Source organism: Agelaius tricolor, unplaced genomic scaffold (genome assembly GCF_023055355.1).
Source record: "Agelaius tricolor isolate 1412-34295 unplaced genomic scaffold, bAgeTri1.0.p SCAF_1, whole genome shotgun sequence".
Classification (NCBI taxonomy): Eukaryota; Metazoa; Chordata; class Aves; order Passeriformes; family Icteridae; genus Agelaius; species Agelaius tricolor.
Genome location: NW_027269261.1, coordinates 64,189,409 through 64,210,840, shown reverse-complemented (window position 1 = coordinate 64,210,840; position 21,432 = coordinate 64,189,409). Strand labels below are relative to the sequence as shown.

The 21,432-nt window shown below is 36.2% G+C and overlaps 1 protein-coding gene across 1 annotated transcript in view; it reads right to left on the bottom strand.

Moving 5' to 3' along the window:
* The window catches only part of TRDN (triadin), a 189,991-nt gene that overhangs the window by 108,104 nt on the left and 60,455 nt on the right, over positions 1-21,432 (bottom strand). Inside the window, exons 10-12 of the mRNA XM_071437566.1 lie at positions 17,918-17,989; positions 6,690-6,752; positions 5,788-5,850 (exon numbers count right to left, since the gene is read on the bottom strand). Coding sequence (XP_071293667.1) covers positions 5,788-5,850; positions 6,690-6,752; positions 17,918-17,989 — 198 coding nt within the window. The remainder of the gene's footprint in view (positions 1-5,787; positions 5,851-6,689; positions 6,753-17,917; positions 17,990-21,432) is intronic.

Below are 21,432 nucleotides of genomic sequence, written 5' to 3'. Positions count from 1 at the left end.
ATTCTAACATTTTTCTAGCCATGAAAGCAGTAGGATAAGCAGCATGGGGGAGGTAAGTAGTAAGTTCATCATTACTTCAGCAAACTCTTTTTAAATAGCCATATTTGAAAGCAAACAACAAAAAACCCCTTAGGCATATGGATTGAAATAAAAAGATAATTTGCCACCAGGTGTCAGTAGTGGATCTTTTATTGTAATGGAAGGCTTAATATCAAGACTGAAAAGGTAGAAGCTGAGACAAGGTAGTCACAAAATTAAATGCATTTTTTAAATTACTGTTCAGACCAGGAATTTAAAAATGATTGAGGGAATTTCTCTTCCTGCCAGAACAGGGCAATAACAAAGAAGATACTATTGGTGTATAAAATGGACTTTGCCCTCCATTTCCTACCAAACCATTGTGGGTTTGTTTTCAAATTACAAGGACTGTCCTTTAAAGAAAATGCATCTGTGATCAACCCATGCAAAAATTTGCTGGTACATGGTCAGTCATGTTTGCTTCTTGTCTGGTCACCTCCACTCTGCTCTACCTACTAATAATATTCTTCTTCCAAGAAGACAAACTTAAAGACAGATTTTCTTGCTGTCTTGATCTCACTGGGAAACAGAGTAGTGAGAATAACCTGGTTATCCAAGTTTTCCGGCAGTCATAAGATATTGTTTTCAATTTTTATGTCCAAGATAAACTTTTAGTTCGCTTCTTTCATGACTGCAGAGAGACTTCACTTGGTTGTTACAGTGCCATAATTAAAATGTAGCTTGGTGTCTGTAATTTTAAGCCCCCAGAGACTTTACCTATTCAGGAGGCAAAGATTTACTGTGCTATCTAAAGAGAGACATCAGCACTCCCCAGCTCTGCTAACACAGCCTGGTGTGAAACATATGACACAGTATCATGCCTCATAGATATATCTTTACCATATTAATATCTTTATCAGTGATCTGGATGAAAGGATCAGGTGCTCCTCAGTCAACCTTTTGGACAATACCAAGTTGGGCAGGAGTGCTGATCTGCTGGAGGGCAGGAAAATTCTGGAGAGGGATTTGGGCACACTGAATTGATGGGCTGAGGCCAATTGTATGAGGTTCAATGAGGCCAGGTGACAGGTCCTGCACCTGGGTCACAACAAACCCATGCAGTCCTACAGGCTGTTGGAAGAATGGCTGGAAAACTGACTGGCACTAAAGTACATGGGGATGTTGGTTGACAGCCAGCTGAAAGTAAGCCAGCAGTGTGTCCAGCTGGCCAAGAAGGCTGATGGTATCCTGAGCTGCATCGGCAATAGTGTAGCCAGCAAGACTAGGGAAGAGATTGTCCCTCTCTTCTTAGCATTGCTGAGGCCATACCTTGAAACCTCTGTTCAGTTTTGGGCCCCTGACTTCAAGAAAGTCATTGAGGTACTGGAGTGCATCCAGAGAAGGGAGACAGAGCTGGTGAAGGGTCTGGACCACAAACCTAATGAGGAGTGGCTGGGGTTGTTTAACTTGGAGAAGAGGAGGCTCAAGGTAAGACCTTATTGCTCTCTACAACTACCTAAAAGAAGGTTGCAGTGAGGTGGGTGTTGGTCTCTTCTCCCAGTTATCAAGCAATAGGACAGGAGGGAATGGATTCAAGCTGTTTAGGGGAGGCTTCAACTGGATGTTGTGAAAAATTTCTTCACCGAAAGGGTGGTCAAGCCCTGGAGCTCGCTGCCCAGGGAAATGGTTGAGTTGCCAGCTCTGAAGGGATTTAAAAGATTTTCAAATGTGTAGGGATACAGTTTAGTGTGCCTTGGCAGTGCTATATTAGTAGTCGGACTCAATAATCTTAAAGGTCTTTCCCAACATAAATAATTCTGTGATTGTGTGGGAGATGCATCCAAAAAATATGTGTGCAACTGCTGCAAGCTAATTCCTTTATTTATGGAGTGGTTCCAATACTCCTTTGTAAGGGCTTCTATGCTCTGTGGGGAGCATGCATACACCAACACAACAAAATGGAAGTCAGATCATGCTCCCTGATCTGGGACAAGCAGATCTGCACACCAGAACTGCTCAGGGTGGTATTTAAGTGTGGTGGTCTTAAAATATATGTCCCTGAGGTCAGAACCAAGGGATTCTTGAACAGTAGTCCTGCTGATAAGGCTTTATGATTTTAGCAAAATCATTTTCTTCCTAGACATCAGTTGCATTGTCTGATGTCTCTGGGTTAACACAAGGGAAATTGTGAAAGTTTACAAAAATTTGGGATCTTTAATCCAGCTAGCATTGGTTTATCTTTCAGAAGACATGTATAAACAGAAGATAAATATGTGGACAACTGGCCTGGATTGCATTCTGTACCTGAATTTCACCATATGGAAAGTGGAGAAAATGACACTGACTATCTTCCTAAAGCAGTTACAAGATTTGTTATCAAAATTGCAAGAATAACAGGAAGATCATTAATGACAGTTGAAGCAGAATTTTAGGTAGGAAATGATGTGATGATACAGGCCACCATTATTGCTTTATAAACTCATTTTACATATGTGATTTGTTTTGAGAAGCAAAATAAAGTGGGAAAGGAGTTTGTAACAAAGACAAAGGCTGGTGTGAATATAATTTCTAGGAAAGTTGATTCAAGAAGGAGAAGGGAAGCTTGAGACTCTGGGAAAGGGACCATCAGGAAAAAATCTGCAAGTAAACTATTAGTGCCTGAAAGCACCAGACTCTGTATATTCATTTTCATGTAGGGCTGGACACCAAGCTTTAACACAGAGGGTCCCTTTTCTCAGTCAGATTGCAGACTGGAGCCCCCTGGGCTGATGTGTCCCAAGCACCAGAACAAACTTTGGGAGAGCCTGGCAAAGGTTTACACCTGCTGAGGTGTAGCAAGCCCCTTAAAGTGGATTTGGAGATGCAGCTCCTTCTCTATCCAGGGTAGCACTGGATAGATTTTTGTAAAAGGTTTTGGAGTCTGACTGTGCCAGACCCTTGTTTCTGATGATTATGTTTGTTTAAGTTAGACCTCTGAATTTGTAACAATGGAATTATCTATTTCTCAGGATAATTAACACAATGCTTTTGTATGAGCTGAAGGTCAGAGGATTAATGTGGTTTTATCTATAAAGCATTTTTAAAAGCTAATTAAGAGTCATCCAGTTTGCTCTGTACTAAAGACTGAGGACATTTCATATTAGATGACTCTTGATTCTCTGCAGCAGCAGAGGGCGGGGGGAAGAGAGAGAGAGAGAAAAATAGAGGGAAAGAGAATTGGAGAAAGAGTGAGCTGGCATGCAAATAAAAATATCACAGGGATGCAGTTAATGAAGTGCAATAAAAAAACCTCCATTCCGGTAGCAGTAGAGATAAAATTGTCTCTTGGACCAAAGGACCAATCTAAAATATTAATCTGAAAATATATTCAGTATTTGCAATTACAAGCATTACTTGTTAGACCAAGAGAGATGAAGAGGAATATAGAGAAGTGCTTCTCTCAGAACATTATTTTAGAGATGTTTTTATCACTTAGTGCTTTCAGAGCACCACTTCTTCTCTCTCTCTCTTGAGCCTGACAGCCTGTACATGCCACCATTCCTCCATAGGGAATGCCTGGTTAATGGGCCTCCAGCCAGACATGAGTCTTCTGGGAGAAACTGTGCAAGGGTGTGGAGCAGCAGTGGGACTTGGGTGCAAGGAGGACCCTGGAGCAGAAGGAGCTGCCCACTGGTGTGGGGATGAGTGTGGGTGGCAGTGAGAAGGCAGCTTGCCCTGAAAACACCTCAGCTTCATGGATTGCAAAGGTCAGGGGACGCAAAATGCGACACCAACCAGAGACATTCAGAGGCAATGCAAGAGTTTGAAAACTAGGGTGAGGAGTTCATGTTCAATGCAATGGCCTCTGCCTAGCCTTTTAAAGGGAAAAGGTAAGAAAACTGGAAGGTTTTATTTGCTTTTGGATGCTTATGTATTCTGCTGATTCAAATGTTCTGAGGTTGATTTTCTGTGTCCAAATTATGTAAAGACATTGAGGTGCCTCATTTCAAAACTGGGCTATGCACTACTATTCTGTTGATCAAATATGGCAATTATTTCAGGCTTAAAACATATTATGGATAACAATGGGTGCTGCCAAAGGTAGAAAGTCCATATGCATTCAAAGAACAAGCTGAAAGAGGAATAACAGCAACACGTGCAGCTAGAATACATTATGAATTACCATCCTCTTACACAAAGGCTAGTAAACTCCAAAAATGCAGCAACTTACAGAGCTAATAAAAGGGACAGAAATATGTAGATATCTTGGTTTGTCTAATTTGTGTCTTTCTAGCATTAGGCTACAAAGGATGACTCACTGGATTTAGCAACTGCTTTTGAAGATGAACATATTAATAACTTCATGCTGCAGCTCTGCCATAAAATGTAATCTTTTACAATTCTGTATTCTCAAGTGAAATACAAGCTTAGGACCAGAATAAAATTACAAAAGATATTTGAATTGTTAGCTTATGTTCTTTTAAAACCTGTGTTTATACATTAAAATATGCAACTTAACTAGTAAAAGAATATTCTCTTTCATCCCTATCCCTTCCCCAGTGTGTACAACTTCCTACTATAAAAGACATATTTAAATATGGGGCTACCAATATAGTTGTCCCAGGTAATCTGTGCATTTTTATGTTTTCCCAAACATAAATTACTATTTTTCTTCCCATCCATAATCGCTTGAATAAGAAAACTTATGCAGTCCACATATGATTCAGTGGCAAAGAAACCAGTTGCTTATTGAAATTTGCATATGTAAATCACAATATTAGTAAACAATGGGATATAGATACTTTCAACTTTTGACAACATTCAACAGATTTAAATAACTAGAAAACAGAATGCAAGGTTTGCCTTGAGGACATAGTAAATATAGCCCTGAATATTTACATCCTATTTTGAACCTTTCTCCGTGGCTTTAGGCATTGCACTAATCTACAGAAAGGTTAATCTGTGTACTTGAGGGCTTGTAGAATGTTATATAGAAAGTGACAGATAAAGCATCAATTTGAATCTGTGTTTCTAGGTATTCAGATGGTGACCAACCACTGAACATTTTGTTTCTCCTTGATTTTAATGAGACCGTTTTGCAGGCTGTGTCATTTACTGAGACACTTTTGCATTTCCACATTAAATATACTTGCAGATTTACTGAAATAATGGGGAAGAAAAATACAGCATTTTTCGTGTAGACAAGACCCAAATATTTATATTTCTATGCATGAAACAATCAATTAGGTTTAGGATATTCACTAATTTAAACTTTTAAAAAATTCTTTTCTGGGCATGAGTAAAAATTCAGAAAATAACCATCTATTTTTATATGGTAATATTTCCATTTATGACTTAAAAAAAAATCTGTATTTTTAAAATAATTAATGGAAAATATATACTCTCCATTCAGTCTCGGCCATGTAGCTTTTGAAATTAGTTATGCTCTTGATAAATTAAGTGTATGAGTGAAAGCAGTGTTTGTAATTGGTTTGTAAATGTATTTATATTTACAAATTATATTTGTAAAAGTCTCAAGATCATAGAACAGGAAATTACATGTATTATATATACAGATATCTATAATAATATAATATAAACATATATATATATATATACTGTGATATCTATCTATCTATCTATCTATCTATCTATCTATCTATCTCTCCATTTGGATTCTTGAATGATAATGTGCTACATACACCCTTATCTCAAATCCTTAAAACTTGAAAGTGATTACACTAAATAGTCAGATACCATTGCAGAGAAAGCCAGAGTTCAATTTCTTACCTGCTTTTTTAATTTCAGGGACAGCTGTCTTCTCATGAGCTTTCTCCTTTTTTCCTGTTTTTTCTAAGATTTAATTAAAGAGAGTAATTTGATGTGCTAGAACTCTGAATCATACACTCAAATATGCAGTCAACCAAGTCCTGGTGGGCACATACTGAAAAAAATATGACTTATTTGGGAGTTCAGACTATTCCCTTATAGCGCTCGCACCCAACTAGCCACAGAGCAATCAGCTGAGAATGAAAATTAATCAGTATGAATCAACTGTGGATGATTTGGACCCTTAATAATTCATCAAAAGTTAGGCAAAGATCATCAGTGCATGAATGTGGCAGCTTCTAGCTTAAGTTCCAGTAGCAATGAGATTATTAAAAAATAATGAATGACTTAAATATTTCGCATGAAGCAACACCTTAGTGGATTTTAGATTCTTTCTGACAGTTTATGATTGGAATATTATTTAGATGGATATCATGACTTTGCAGTTTGGTCGCTGTAAGTCTCAATTGTGATTGTATAAAACAAACAGATCTACCCCACCTTCAGAAACTGATGTGCAATCAATTAAGTGATATCTTCCCTGAGTTTTCTGTATTGCAGCATAACTATGTCCTGTTAAATATGGACTCCATTAAATTGTTTAAAAAGCCCATTGATGGCCACCAAACAGGACATTTCATTTGTCAGAAAATGAGTTTAGGTAATATTGGATGCTGAACATATTGGACACATAAGACATTAGATACAGAAGAAGTGGAAACATGCAAATAGTGACTGAGTAACCAAGAGAAGTACAATGCAGCCAGTAGCATAGGATTAAACTAACAGAAAACAATGGGAAATGAGCCAGAAGTGTGAGTAAAAGCTGAATGAGGCCAGTAAGAAATGTTTCCAAACCATACCTTTCACTTTAGTTTCAGTCACAGTCTTCTTTTCATCACTCTTTTTCTTCTCCTCTTTTCTCTCTAAAAATAGAAATTGAAGTTCAGCTGGCTACTTTTACACAGAAACACACAAACAACCATGTATATATGCATGTATGTATAAATGTATTTGAGATGGGGCATCCACTAACTGCAATATGTTCAAGATTTGACAAGTTGGTCACTTATTGTCAGCAGCTCAGAAGTACAGCTTAATACCCAGAGAGTGAATGTGGTGCTAAGGATAAAACTGGAACAAATATGCACACCAGATTATTACTTAAACATTAATTCAAGAACCTATGCCCATTAACTTGGTGTAACGAAGAGTTTATTGTGGTCATTCAATAGCCATTCACTTGCTCTGCTTCTTTTGTAAGACCTGACTGAACGACAGCAAAAACTTGCACATGGTACTTGGGAACAAGTGTAGAATGCCATGAAAAGCCTGCATATACAATATACCTTTATTACCCCTTTTACTAATTGAATCTTTGAAACTGTCATTACAGGGCTTCTCTTATTCATGGAGAATTGTTGTTAAAGCACCATCTACAAAACTACACGACATTATTTCAGAAGCATCTGCCTTGATTTTGGCAGTTATTAGGGCAATTATAGAAATAAGGAGAATTTTTTTTTAAACAAGCTTAAACAGTTTAATTACTTATTTCATGAACGTTTTGAATTATAAAGTTGAGAGTTTGGTAAAGGATATGAGAAAATTATATTTTTTATTTTTCCTTTGGGAAATGAATCCCTTTTTTGATGGGAAAGAATACAAGAGTATAAGAATAGCTAATCTAAGTGCTTTTTTAATTGTTCATCCATAAAAAGACAAATTTGTTACCTTCAGTTTGTGCTGCATGCTTCAGGTATTGATACTCATACATAGTTAGTGAAACTATAGTTTTCATTTTGCGATCTTTTAGTGTTACAAATGTGGATAAGAAACCAAGATTTATTATCTTACAAAAGATAGAACCATAAGACTTTAAGCAAGAGACTTTAATTGAAACTATTTAAGGAATAGGAATATTTTCAAATCCAAGAAACAAATATACTCCTGGCCCTTGCACAAAACTAACATGAAGAAAAAGGAAAAAAAGCAAACCAAAACAAAACAAAAAGCAACTTACTTTTCTCTTCTCTAGGTACCACAACAGACTTTTCTTCTGCATGGAAAAAACATATACACACAGGGGAAAAAATTAAAAATTGTAGAACATTTTACCTAAACTAAAAGATATCTGTGTGTTTGAATTTTGAAAAATTGAAAAATTGCTGTGTTTATAGAGTACCTGAATTCCACAGTGTTTCTATGATAATTTCATAAATAAAGTTATTTTGCCTATTGTGGAGGCAATGTATTTATCAATATTCAGGGTCTCCTCAAATGATACTTCTGCTGATTTTCTGACAATTACTTTTAACATCAAGCATAATATAGATGTTTGCCAATTCTTTCTTGTTTTAAACAGATTTGTTCAATGCCTTTCTCTCGCTATTGTCTTCAGAAAATTCTCACGTACATTCTACAGAATGTTTCTCTAAGTTTTATGCGCTTTATTCTTCCTCCTGAAACTCTGAGCACTACACTACACTTCAAGCTACAAATTCCTCTGTGTTGTGAGGTTTCTTAGGTATGTGTAGAGCATCAGAGTAGTGATTATCCTACACTAACTTATTTGGAACTTCATATTCTTGTATACTATAATATTCTTGTTATTGCCTATCTCTCTCTCTCCCTGACACACTTCAGAGATTTGTACTAGGCATTGTGCCTCTCTGGTTGAAATGGAATCACCTTCAGATTTCACAAAAGCTCTTCCACAGCTCCACTCTTCTGTGCCACCTATGACTCTTCAGTGGATTATTTCCACGTGTAATGTGGATCTACTCTAATTTCTAAAATGTGGTTTAAGTACTTGCATACTCTGCCTGAATTAATCAAACTGTTACACATACGAAGTGTGTGTCATTTACTGACAGAGAAGAGGTTCCTTCTGTTTTCCTTCCATGAGGCTTTATTAATAGTAATTAGATGTTGAAGTGTGCTCGGACTTCCGTAATGTCCATTTTTTTCTGAGTGTCTCAGTTCTGGTGAGTTAGATTGATTTTTTTGGTTTCTTAAATTTCTGGTGCTAGGTGATGCATGAGAATAATTTGTAAGCCCAAGGTCCTTACAACAAGATTCTCTTTAATCTGAGACCATTTCTGCCTTTGAACTTGTAGCATTTTGCATGCCTCTGGGGTCTAGTAAAAACCACATGAAATCTGCCTTAATTTGCACAGCAAGGTTTGGAGCCATATACATCTTGAAAATCACAAGCTGAGGTGCTGAGCTTTGAGAAGTGAAGCTTTTTATAGAAGATATACAGGAAGTGGCAGGAATGACTACTGCCAATAACCCAAGCAAAGATGATGATATCCATGGCTGCAGAATCTTTATTGCCAAATCATTCTATCAATTAATCCCACTGACATAATTTTCTTCCATCAAGCTCTCAATTTGTATTATTCAGCATCCAGGCAACTTTGAGATTCTATATTTGTTATGAAGTCTCTGGGGGATGATTACATGGAGGTATTAAAGGACTGGGCCCCCTATTTTGCTGCCTAATGCAAGATAAGCACTCTTGCTCAAGTCTGAGGAAAACAGTCACTGAGCTTCCATTCACATCTCAGCTGCATCTAGTCCCACTGGTGCCCCTTACAGCTACTACTGAGAGAAATTTCTGTAAATAAGAGTGATGGTAAATGGGTATTATGGAAAGAGCCATTTCTGACTTAAGGAAGTAATCCCATTTCTTGAATAAATATATTTCCTCCCAATTTGAACAGCTCACATTTAGAATGTTGTATATTAAGTGTATATTTAACACCAGCAAAGCTTGTAATTTCTAAAGCAGTTAATGTAGTGGGCTCTATGCAGATATGTACACAGCTAAATTAAGAGGCAGAGCAAATAATTAAATAGGAATTTAGGCTGGTCTTTTGCTCTGTAAAATATGAACCTCATCTGTTAATTGAAAGCACTTACTTTTTTAGCTCAGAACAGTTACAGAACTACATAGGGCCAACTACAAGAGGGATCCTAATATGCACAAATTAGGGGTTACACAAGGAAACACAATGTGCTTTGGAGGATTTGGCATTGACCACAATATGAAATTCAAGTGCAATTAACAATTGAAAAATCTATTATTATTGCTACTGTTTCTTAATTAACAGGATTTTTTCACCAGTAGCATTAGTCCTGAGCCATACTTCATGGACCGTGTAAAACATATGAGTACAAAAAGACCTCACTCTCCAAACCCTGCAATGCATTTACAAGAATGAAATAAGGACCTATGCAGCTGGAAGAGTACATGACAGAATCAGCCAGCAAGGCCAGCAATGGACTTTTCATTTAGTCAAGTTTTTTTTCTGTAGACTCTATGCAGAAGCTGAGCTTTATGTAGCATAAGAAGGAGTCCAGTGAACATGAGTATTGTGAATTAAAGCAGTGATGTACTACTGAATGAGACATTCAGGTAAAAAACTTATTCCTGGGTGAAAAATAAAAAGAAGTAGCATAGAATAATTTTCTTGCAAAGTGACTGGATTGAACAGAACAGACCTTGCAGCAAAGTAACCTCTGAGATGGAATTATTTTTTTTAATAAGGGATGAAGGACCAAGGCCAGTAGAAATCCAAGTAAGATTCAACAAAGACCAAGAAAGGGGTGTTTCAATCTGAATTTTCTCCACCCATCTTGACAGCACCTTGTCTTTGTGTTATTCTCATAGGAGAGCAGCTAATTCTTGGACAATGGTGGGAGGGGAGATAACAGAAGCACGCTAAGAATGTGGCACTTGAAATCAGGCCTGGTAAGACCAGTGTGCTACTCTGCCAGTGATGAGTGGAATCTAAATTTAGAGATGCACATGAGTTACGGGGCATGGTGACACAGAAATGCTGCACTGGAAGAAGGACGAAGAAGGTGATCTTAGAGCTTCTTTACTATACTTCTCCAGATGGTCCATGTTCTTATGGAAAGTCTGATTCTGGAAGGAACTCTCAGCTCATCCCAACGTGTCAGAGAAACTGAGGTAAGCAGGGAAGCAAAATATAGCCACAGATTCCTTCTGCTGGAGAGGCATGCATGTAGCAAACACTAACTAGTGGAACTGAATACCAGAAGTTTGGAGATGTTTGGGTCCACATTAGCTTTCTAAAGTTCAGATCCTTATATGAGGCTTATTTGCATTTATCGAAAACCCTCTTGTGAGGAAACCTCAGGAGGAAAGTTCCTGTGAGAGACTTGGGATATTTATTGCCTGACTGTGAAATGCTACAACAGCTTTTCTTGCCTACAGATTCCAGTCCTGGCAGAGCTCAGGATCAGCAGAGACACATGTATACTCACTGACATACAAAACAGAACAAAACAAACATTAATTCATCTTTTCCTGAGAAACCGTAATTCAGACTGAACACAGTGACTTCATTCAGGATAAGAATTCATTTCATTTTTGTCCAAGCAGCTCTGTACACCTTAAGCTGTCATTGGCATAATTTTAAAGGACCATTCAAGCAAAACACAAGCTGCCTTTTAAAATTTTTTTCCTTATTAATTTTGAAGGGATTACAGTTCCTCTTTGTTTTACTTGGTGACTGAAATCCTTTCTCTGCTGGACTCAAAAAAAGTTTTGTTGTTGATTTCAGTGTGAGTTGGATATCCTTTTAAATATTAGAATAACTCATTACATTTCAGTTTTTGATGATATTTCTTTTCTTTCCCTTTGGTCTGTTGCTTAGGGTAGAGACTGAAAATGACTGGTCAGTTGCACTTTTGGTTCTAAACAATTTAACACCCATTCACAAAATAGGATCCCCTAAGAGTTACAAAGCTTTTGGAGAAATGAATAAACAATGAAAGGATGTATTTCTGCTTAGTTTAGGATGTCATGGAAACTCATACCTTTAAGATTAAATCTAAATTTCAAGTAAAAATTGACCTTAGCTCTCTCTTTGAATAAAAAAATCTCTTTCTGGGGTAAGAGAGTCCTTGTTGGTCTGGTTACTTTCTCTGTGAGAAATAATTCTGTCTTGATTCAGCCAAACTGCTGAAAGGCCAAGAAAGATCAAAGAAACCTAAATAGTATTAATCCAAAGTTCATAAAGTTCCTACAATTGCTTCTGTTCACACGCGAAAACAAAGAAGTGCATGCACATATGCACAAATGTGCTCTCTCTAATTTACAGGTGAGTGTTTAGGCCAAAATGAAGTGCATTTATTTGCAAAGCTCTGTTTAAATGACACTACTTTTTTTTTTTCTTTTTTTTTTTTTTTTCTGCAGAGTAAGGAAATAGAATTTCTTTTCATATTGGGCAAGTGAAACTCTCTTGGGGCATTCAGATCACTGGAGATATAGCACACCCTGAAGGCCTAGGCAATCTCTCCAGCTCGACTCTGCTTTTTTTGAAACTGCTTCACTGTTTTCAAATCCCAGTCTGAAACACTGTTTGGCAGCTGTGAAGATTGCTTGTGGAGATAATTTTGAGGTCTGCAGAATCTATGCAATAGAAATACCATGCTTGCAATTCCTAATGCTTTCATGTGACCTACATAAATGTTTCTTATTTCTTCATGTAGTGATTATAGACTTCTTTTTCATTGCTCTGTTGCATTAAGCACCAGAACTCTTTGCTAATAGCATGGCCCATATGTTGCCCTCACTAAACAGCACAGTGTGGAGCAAAGGAATAAAACCACAAGAGAGATGAAGCCAGAGTAGGCATGGCAAGTCAAAAAAGATGACAGAACAACTTCCATAACAAGACCAGCAAAAGAAACTCTACTGGACAATGGTCAATGGTAAATATGATGCAAATATGATAAGGATAATTACTTAAATTCCCAGGGGAGCACTGATGTTTTATGGTACAGCCATTACTAGTGAGAGCCAAACCAACACAGCTAAGGTAGTTTGGCTAGCCTTCTCCCTCCTTGTGACTGAAATTCCTACTGGACAACAGGAATCGATGTCAGGCTCAATTCTGTTACCAGAGCTGGGAAGAGTTTTGCTGATGCTCTTTATGCAGTGTGCTTTTGGGCAAGCATGTCTGAGCCTTAATAATGGGATGATGAGGTTATGCAGGACTTTTGTAAGAGTTTCATTTTTCTTTCCAAAGAAACATCAGAGTTCTTCCTTTGAAAGCCCAGATTAACTTAATTCCAGTAAGTGTTTTCCTTTTGCAGGTGCAACATATGCAATAGACTATGGTTTTTCTACTACATTTAAAAAGCACTATGGAAAGTTAAAATAATCTCCCAAGGTATTTGTTTGTGTTTTATTGGGTAAACTTTGGGGAATATTTATTTTCAAATGCATACTCTAACATTTTAAATTGTATTATTATAAAGGCTGAGAAAATGAATAATATGTCTAATCAAAATATACATATCTTTATGCATATTTTTTCTTACACTAGTATGCTTTTTTCTCATGTCTGTTTAACTTTTTGCATTTTATGATAGAATATAAGAAGTACAGAAGAGCCTCATGTCATTAAGGAAAAAAGTCAAGGACTTTCTGGAACAGTGAAGATTTAGGAGATTTAAGGGTTTTTCCATCATTGCTAAATCATTAGAATTTACTGCTTAAATGTCTAATTTAAATCATTAAATAGTTCACTTTGCAACCCTGTTCATATTATTTCAAAAGTTTTATTGTCTTCAGTAGAGACTCATGGAGATATAAGGCTCATATTTCTCAAAAAAACCTTTTTATGCTGTAAATACAGCAACGCATTAAAGCTAACTGTTCATCTATTAACCTAGATTAAACCTAACCCATTGTATTACAACATTTCTAATATAAATATTTTTCTTTTTTCCTGTTTATATTCTCCCTTGGATTAAAATTTATCAGAAAAATGGGTTTTCATCCACAACTCATGTCAGTACTATTAAGAATATTCTAAATGGGGAGAAAATTTTCAAAAGGGTTCTGTTGTGTCTTGAATCATGATCTCTCACTGATAGGATTTTTTTAAGGTAATTGATTCTATAGTATAAAAGGAAAACAGAGTTTTTTTATAGAACAATCCATGCACAGAAGAGAAGGCAGACATTGACAGAGTGTACAGAAGTAGATTGATTTGTACAAGATTTATACACTCCTGTACATCAAGGGAGCTTTGTCAAAACTTGTATTGACTTCAGTAATTTAGATATTTTTGGTTATTATATTCATGAACAGAGATATAGACCAGAAATTCTTCTTAAGACAGTCAGATAGTGTACATTCTATATAGCAACAGAGATGCAGTTGCCAATTTAGCCTCCACAGGGGTTTTGGGGGAAGTTAAACACATTTCACAGCAACTTGCTTTACTGCATTCTGCTAAATTTGTAATTAGAGGATTCAATGACCTAGAGAAAATACTCTTTTTCCTCATAGATCCTCTGAAGATGTTATAGATTTTTTTTCCCTCCTCACTTAATATCACAGATACCATCAAGATGACAAGGAATGGCCAGTATACTTCAGTCAAGGAAGGGGGATATTTCAGAACTTGTCATCATTCATTAACAGATCAGAATGGTTATGTTGATGACTCTTCCATGATCAATGCTCTCCCACTCAAAGATACAGGAACAGACTTTTAGGACAATATAACTTGGAAAATCATACTCAGATACAATCCTGTTCAAAATTTTTTTGTCATCCAGTACTCTTCAAAGCGGTAGAAAGCACAGGTCTGCTTGAGATCATATACCACATGCATTAAGATTCTTTCCACCAGGAGAAGGATTTTGATACAGGCTTCTCACAAAGCTGCTGTGATCTTGTGAGAGGGCAAAGACATGGAACAATTAACATGAAGATTCACCAGTAACTAGCTAAGACTCTGATCTTAGTTTTTTACGCTTGTTTAACTGAGTCTTCCTGAGCGATTACCCTGCCATGTCAGAGAGGGAAACATGGGAGGACTATCAGAAAGGAAGGTCCTTTTCATGTGAATGTGGAAATGGAGGAAGGAAAAAGCTGTGTGAGCTGAGCAAACATTCAAGATCTAAGAGAGAGAATCTCAGAGAAGCAGTATACGCTGCAGAGAAGTTTTAGGTTGTCAGTGAATAACAAAATAAAAAAAAATCTAGAGTTAAAAGTGGTGTGGAAGACTACCACCAAGGAAGAAGGAGGATATTAAAGTCAAAATTCAGATAGTCATGGAGAACTGATCTGTTCAAATTACTGGTGACACCAGTGTCCTGACATGGCAGCATCAGTGTCAGCCAAGCTGAGAACACTGCTTCCAAGTATTTGTGAAAGCTCCATAAAAAGATAAGATAAAGAATTTAAAATTAGTTCTTTAGTTCCTAGTTTACCAAACAAGGTTTCCAAGCTTGAAATACAAGTAGATGTTTTATATCAATGCCTTTATCTTCACAAATTCTTTTATCTTCTTTCTCTTGTTCACTGTTACAGGATCCTATCGTTTGTTTTATTATTCTCTGCTGCTCGTGATCTGAAAATTCAAACTCTTCATTGAAGTTTTATGGTAAGATCTTTGAAAAAGCCAATCAACCATGAAATAAAAAAGAAATTATTTTTTTCTTTCTGACCAGATTAGTACAAAGCATTTTGCTTTTTGACCAGGAAATCTCTGAAAATTTCAGCTCACACACTTCAATGCCATTTATTGCTTTGTACTAGAATCTAGTGTACAAATTGAGATAGTCTTAAATAATTACCCCCTTTCCAAAAGATTTTCTGTGGAGCTGAAGGAAGAGAAAAAGGCAATGACAATGGGAGGAAATGTGAGATTTAATATGTAATAACGATATGCTCTTTTTCTAAGGCCTCAAGAACTCAGCAGAGCATAGTTTCTACAGGACATTGGATACTATCCAGGAAAAGAATTCCATTTGAAGGTATCAAATAATCTAAAAATTTTAGACATATGTGGCACATACACATCACTATTTCTACCTTATCAGAAAACAAGAATGGTCCAAGATTACCTAAGGCAGCAGTGGCAAAATGGAACAATACTAAACACATGTCAATCTAGAAAAAGAGTAAGATCCTTTCAGCCTTCACCAGCTCCATAATTACATATATAATGTCTGAATATCCCTGAGTTGGAAAGCCTAGGGTGTAAGTTCATTGGTTTCATAAATTTTTTTGTGTGATAAACGTTCTGTTACTTCCTACAGTTTTACCTTTTTTCAGAGCTGGTTTCTTCTGTCAAAGGCTAAGCAAGGCTTTGATGTTATATAAAGTATATTTTTCAATTAAAAAACACTTCTGTCTGTTCTCTATTCTAACAATTTATGATACTACTTTCAACTATATTTATAAGAAGACTCTTTTGTTTCAATCTGTCCCTTCTCCTGATCAATGATATTTAGTGATGTACCAGTCATAAAAGTATCTAAGCACTAAGAAGTCACATGCAGATGTCTCTTCAGCTATTTTAAAGATTTAAATTTCCCTGCCTACTCCTCTTTTTTCCCTTCTGACATTTTGCCAAATATTCTCATAAATTTTTTTTTTCCTCTAGGGCTGAAATAAAGCTTCAGGGTTTAGGGTTCCTCAAGGCACTGTGGCATATTTTCTCATATATGGAAAACAGCATAACAGCTTTTCATGATAACATTTTACAAGTAATTTTGCCTTCTTCATGTCTTCCAAATCTCTTGCATGAAAAGCATGTATCCTAGTGACTGGCCTTGAGCCTTAAAGGGAATTTAGTTTTATGGTTCTGAGCAGATAATCTCCCCCAAATTTGTTTGCCAAATGGGTGTCTAATTTACAGTGCCAATTACCTGAATTGCATGCATAAATGAGCTAATGAAAAACACAAATGTGTAACTGGTCATAAATAGTCATTTCTATGTGCAATTGCAGTAATTGCATTCTCCTCATGATTTTGAAAATCAAGAATCTAATGTTAATTTGATGCTAGTTCATCTTGTGTAACAGTTATATTTAAAGATTAGGTTTATCATTCAGCAAATGTGTCAGCCTTGTTCAATTATGTCTTTTTTCCATTATGGTTAATTGACGGATAACAGAGTTTAACATTGCAGGGACTTCTTTCTGCTGATAAGCAGGGTTCAGACATTTTCCTAAAGTAAGCAAGAGTGCAAATCTATTTCTACCCTGTCTCAAAATAACCACAGTTTTATACTCCTTTAAACAGCATGTTTAAAAAGAAATAATCATTTAAGATAATGATATTTTTGGGGAAAGACATAATAAGTCACATAACTATTTTTATCCAAATGTTCTGATTCACAATAATCACATTACAGAAATATCTAATAAATGTAACACTTTGTTTCAGTCACGGTCCTGGCAAAACCTAAGTCTCATTTTTCTGTTTTCAAATGCAGGAAATCTTGTAGCTCTTGTTACTTACTCTGCTGCCACCCCATCTGTTCCTCTCTTAGACTGCAATTGCTTTCTGGATAACATAGAACTAAGACCTCTATGAGAGAAATTAGCAAGTGCCATGGCGTGACTGAAGGACTCAAGTATCATATGAAAACTGCTACATAATTACACTAACAGACTCAGCTGTTTTGTACTATTAAATTGTATGGTGAAAAGACCAAGTACATATATTGCAGTTGTAGTTCTAAGTCATCAGACATAGTTCATTTTAAAATTAAAATGAGTATTTCAATCACTTTACTGTAATGATCAGACTATAAACAATATAATTCAATTGCAGGGATTATGTTTTAATCTTCTGAACATAAGATCTGACTTTGTATTTCTCTTTCAGTGGTTTTAACAATAGGGTTGATAAATGCAGAGCCAGAAATATTACATTCATTATTACAAACAAGGCACAGAAAAATTACTGAATAACAATAGCTGAAAGAATAATCCAAAGTATGTTAAGAGGATAATGTTGATTATGTTTATAGTTAGATAGAAGTTATGGCTGAATGCCATTCAAAGCATTTTACATATTAGGCCTCAATCCCGTAATCTGTTTCACTCAGGAAATCCCCCAAGCCATCTGTAAGACTACTATAAGGAAAATTTAACTTTTGTCATGCCTATGTCACTGTGTCATTCTTTTCCCAGGCCTAGTAAGGTGATCGCTTTTGTAATATAGGCTAAAAAAAAAAAAGCTCATTAGAACAGTCAAGTTAATAAGTAGAAGCCAATAAAGGTGGGAAAACTTGAACTTGCCTTCAATAGCTGCTGGTTTCTTTCTTGGACTGTGTTCTAGAAGAAGACGAGGTGGTGCAAATTCCTTATGTCCTGCACCTAAGAGAGGTTTTGAAGTATAGAAGATGTATACACCAACAGGCTGAGCAGTTTCACTGGGAGGATGAGCTCCCTTCAAAATGGTTCATGTTAAAAATATTACATTGTGCATAAAAGCTAGTATTTTTCAGACACTATAAGAAGGAAATGTATTTCTTAACAAATAGACCAATTTATTTTTAAGGGTCACATTTGAAACCAATGAAGTCCACGTGACTCAAACATATGCTGAAATGATACAGTTCTGATTTTCTTCCTTAGACTCAAAAGATAAGAATAATACTATAATAATAAGGTTGCATACTCATGATGCCTGTTCTACAACAAAGCCTTATTTTCTTCTGTCAAACAAATGATCTTCAGCTGCTCCCTAAAGTCCACTTAATGAGCTCCTGGAAACAATAGTTAAAATTATGATGTTTCTCATCCTTAAGGCTCATTCTTAATTAGCCAATACCAACCAGGTCATGCATTGTAAACACTGATGAGGTTGTGATTCCAGCTGCTGACTGAAACACCTCTACTCTCTCAGAGTGTTCAGCTGGGACTTTCTGTACTGTCTTAGCCTCTGTGCAGGTACCATGTTTTGTACAAAACACTTCTCACTTCACTTCTCCGCAGATTCACAAACATATTTAATGTACCCTTATATTACTTATGCTTATTTTCTAGTTTATGACATATTTGAAGTCTCCTTATTTCCTTTTATTTCACTGGCATTTAGCCTCAGTAGCTATCCTGTCACTGTTGTTTGGAAAGTGCATTTTTTGTGACCTGAGAAATAAAATTAAATAGTTAAATATTATATTGATTCAGCCATATGCACCAGCATACATTCACTGCACCAGAGTCCACATGCAAACAGACTGTTAAAACTCAGCTCCAGCTTCACGCCAGAAACTCAAAGCCATGCCTCATGCTTGATGATAGATTCAGAAAAGGAATTAAGGCTTCAATAGGCCTTGGAAACAGCAGCATCTTACTTACCCCTCTCACTTTGCAAAGGTGTGTATACTCATGGGGAATGCATGAGAAAAATATCATCTTGAAGACAGCAGTGGGATTTGAGCATCATGGACTTAATGTTATTAAGAAATATAGAAGGAAAAATAAGATTACCCATTCTTAATGTTATTAAGTCCATGATGATGCATCTCATCAACACATGTACAATTGCAGACACATAATTTGCGAGCATAATTTGCGAGCATGTGATTCAGTTCATCCAGTAATTTGTATAAAATATCAAACATAGAGCTGCTCAAACTTGACATGTCCCTGAGCCACTGACAAAATATTAACACTTTGATAAAACCAATGTATTGAAGGTGTTTTGCAACACATGGTAATAATCCTACATTTTCCATGTATTTCCTGTCTTGGCAATAAACCCAAGTGCATATTTACTGATAATATCACAGAATAACTATAGCCTTAAAATGATTGTTAGACAAACTTCAGGAATACAGATATTTAGCCATGGTTTTCCAAATGCTTTATGTCTAAAAAAAAAAAAATCTTGAAGTTGCAAACTGAACTAAGGAGCTGCTGATTACCTTTGTTGCCAACCAGAATAGAAAAGTTGCATTCATAACCATGTCAACACACAGAATCTGAAGCAATTGAATTTCCAGTTTAGAATGAAAACAAAAAGCAACATAGCAATTAATGAAGAATGGGTAATCTTATTTTTCCTTCTATATTTCTTCAAAGTCCTAGAATAAACATTAGGATTTTTTTACCCATTTTTTTTCCTTTTTTTTCCCTTTCCAGAACTAGACCACCTATTCCCCAATTAGAGAAAGTGATAATTTTTATAACTTGGGTGAATATTTTGTGTGAAAAAGGATAAAGGGCAGTGGCTCAGAATGTTGACTAGATGAGTAATGATGAAGGATAGTCGATAATTTGGACTGCAGAGTGGATCTACAGTGTGGGGCAATGATCTAACTCCTCTAGGTCAAATTGTAGGCTGGCCCCATTATCTCCCTGTGCTTTGCTGTGGCAGCAGTTTTCTAATGATAGCACCAGTGTGCGCATTATGCCAGTATGATACCACTTATTGCTAATGACTTGTCAAGTTCTATTTTATAGCTTTACAAGTTTTAAGCAAATCATTTATTTCATGCAAATTGACCACATGATCCAATATCAGAGTGTTTTAAGTTTAAGCTTCAGAGATCAAAAACTTTCCCTTAGGCCAAAATGTTTGTTCTGAGCAGGTTCCCATCCACTCTGATAAAAGGCTTCTTCAGTGTTTCCATGTCTTATTAAATGTCTCTCTATTCACTTTGATGGGAATGTAAAGGACAGTAAATGAATAAATATTTTATCCATTCTTTTGATGAAATATGTTAAAGGGGATAACCTAAGTCAAATTTCTTTTCTTTTCCTTCTTCTCTCTTCTTTAAGTTATAAAGCACAAGTGGTTTTCTGTAGTACAGACTGATAAATAGAAATGAGGAATTGGCTTCAACAGATCAGACCATTTCTATTAATGCGTCTACTATCTTGACTCTGGCAGTGGCCAGTTGGACACATATCCATGATGTAAATGAGAGGAAGGCAGGATGTATTTAATGCTCTCAGTGGACAATCAGATTAGTCCATGAATGACAAGAAGTTGTTATCCAGATTACCACTATTATTGCTGGACATACACTTATCTCACAGCTTTAAAAATGCAGCCACAAAAAGCACTGCATAGTTATTTGCTTCTCATTTCCAACATAGCCTCCATTTTACTGCTAGGAGATAAGGCACTAAGGTTAATTTAAGCTGCTTTAAAAAAAATAAAGTAAGCTTTGATGTCTCCAAAAGATGTAATTGCAAGCACAAAAATGTCCATGCATTTCTATGCCAGTCTGTCCCTAGAGTTGATCCACAACATTTCCATGTGTCATCGGTCCATGCAGCTGTGCTTTAGATATCTCCTCCATATATGATATTGTAAAAAGCTGACAACAAATTACATCTGATGAGAACAGAAAGAGTGAAATATTTTGGATTTAGGCTCATGGGAATGATCTCACCAGAGGAAAAAGTTTCACATCAAGACACGAGTACCTTCCTCCACAGCCTCAAAGGAAGGAAATAGGCTGCAAGGATGAGTAGAAGGTTTAGGACTCTAAGTAGGTAACATGAATACTTCATTGAAAATCAGTTACAGTCCTCAAGCTCTGGGAAACTTCTGTCATCAGTGTTTATCAAATTGATTGAGATGTCTTGAAGAAATTAATCCTGACTCCGTTTATAAACATTTTAGATTTTTTTATTGCATGATAAGGAATACAAGACAAACTTTAATTACCTTACTTTTCTCAATCTAGGAGATGTCTTTCTGCGTGTGTCAAAAATGTCATATTTAAATATTGTGTATAAATTGCTTTATGATAATATCAAACTTTATGAGTTTTCCTTCTTTCCTGATCTTCTGA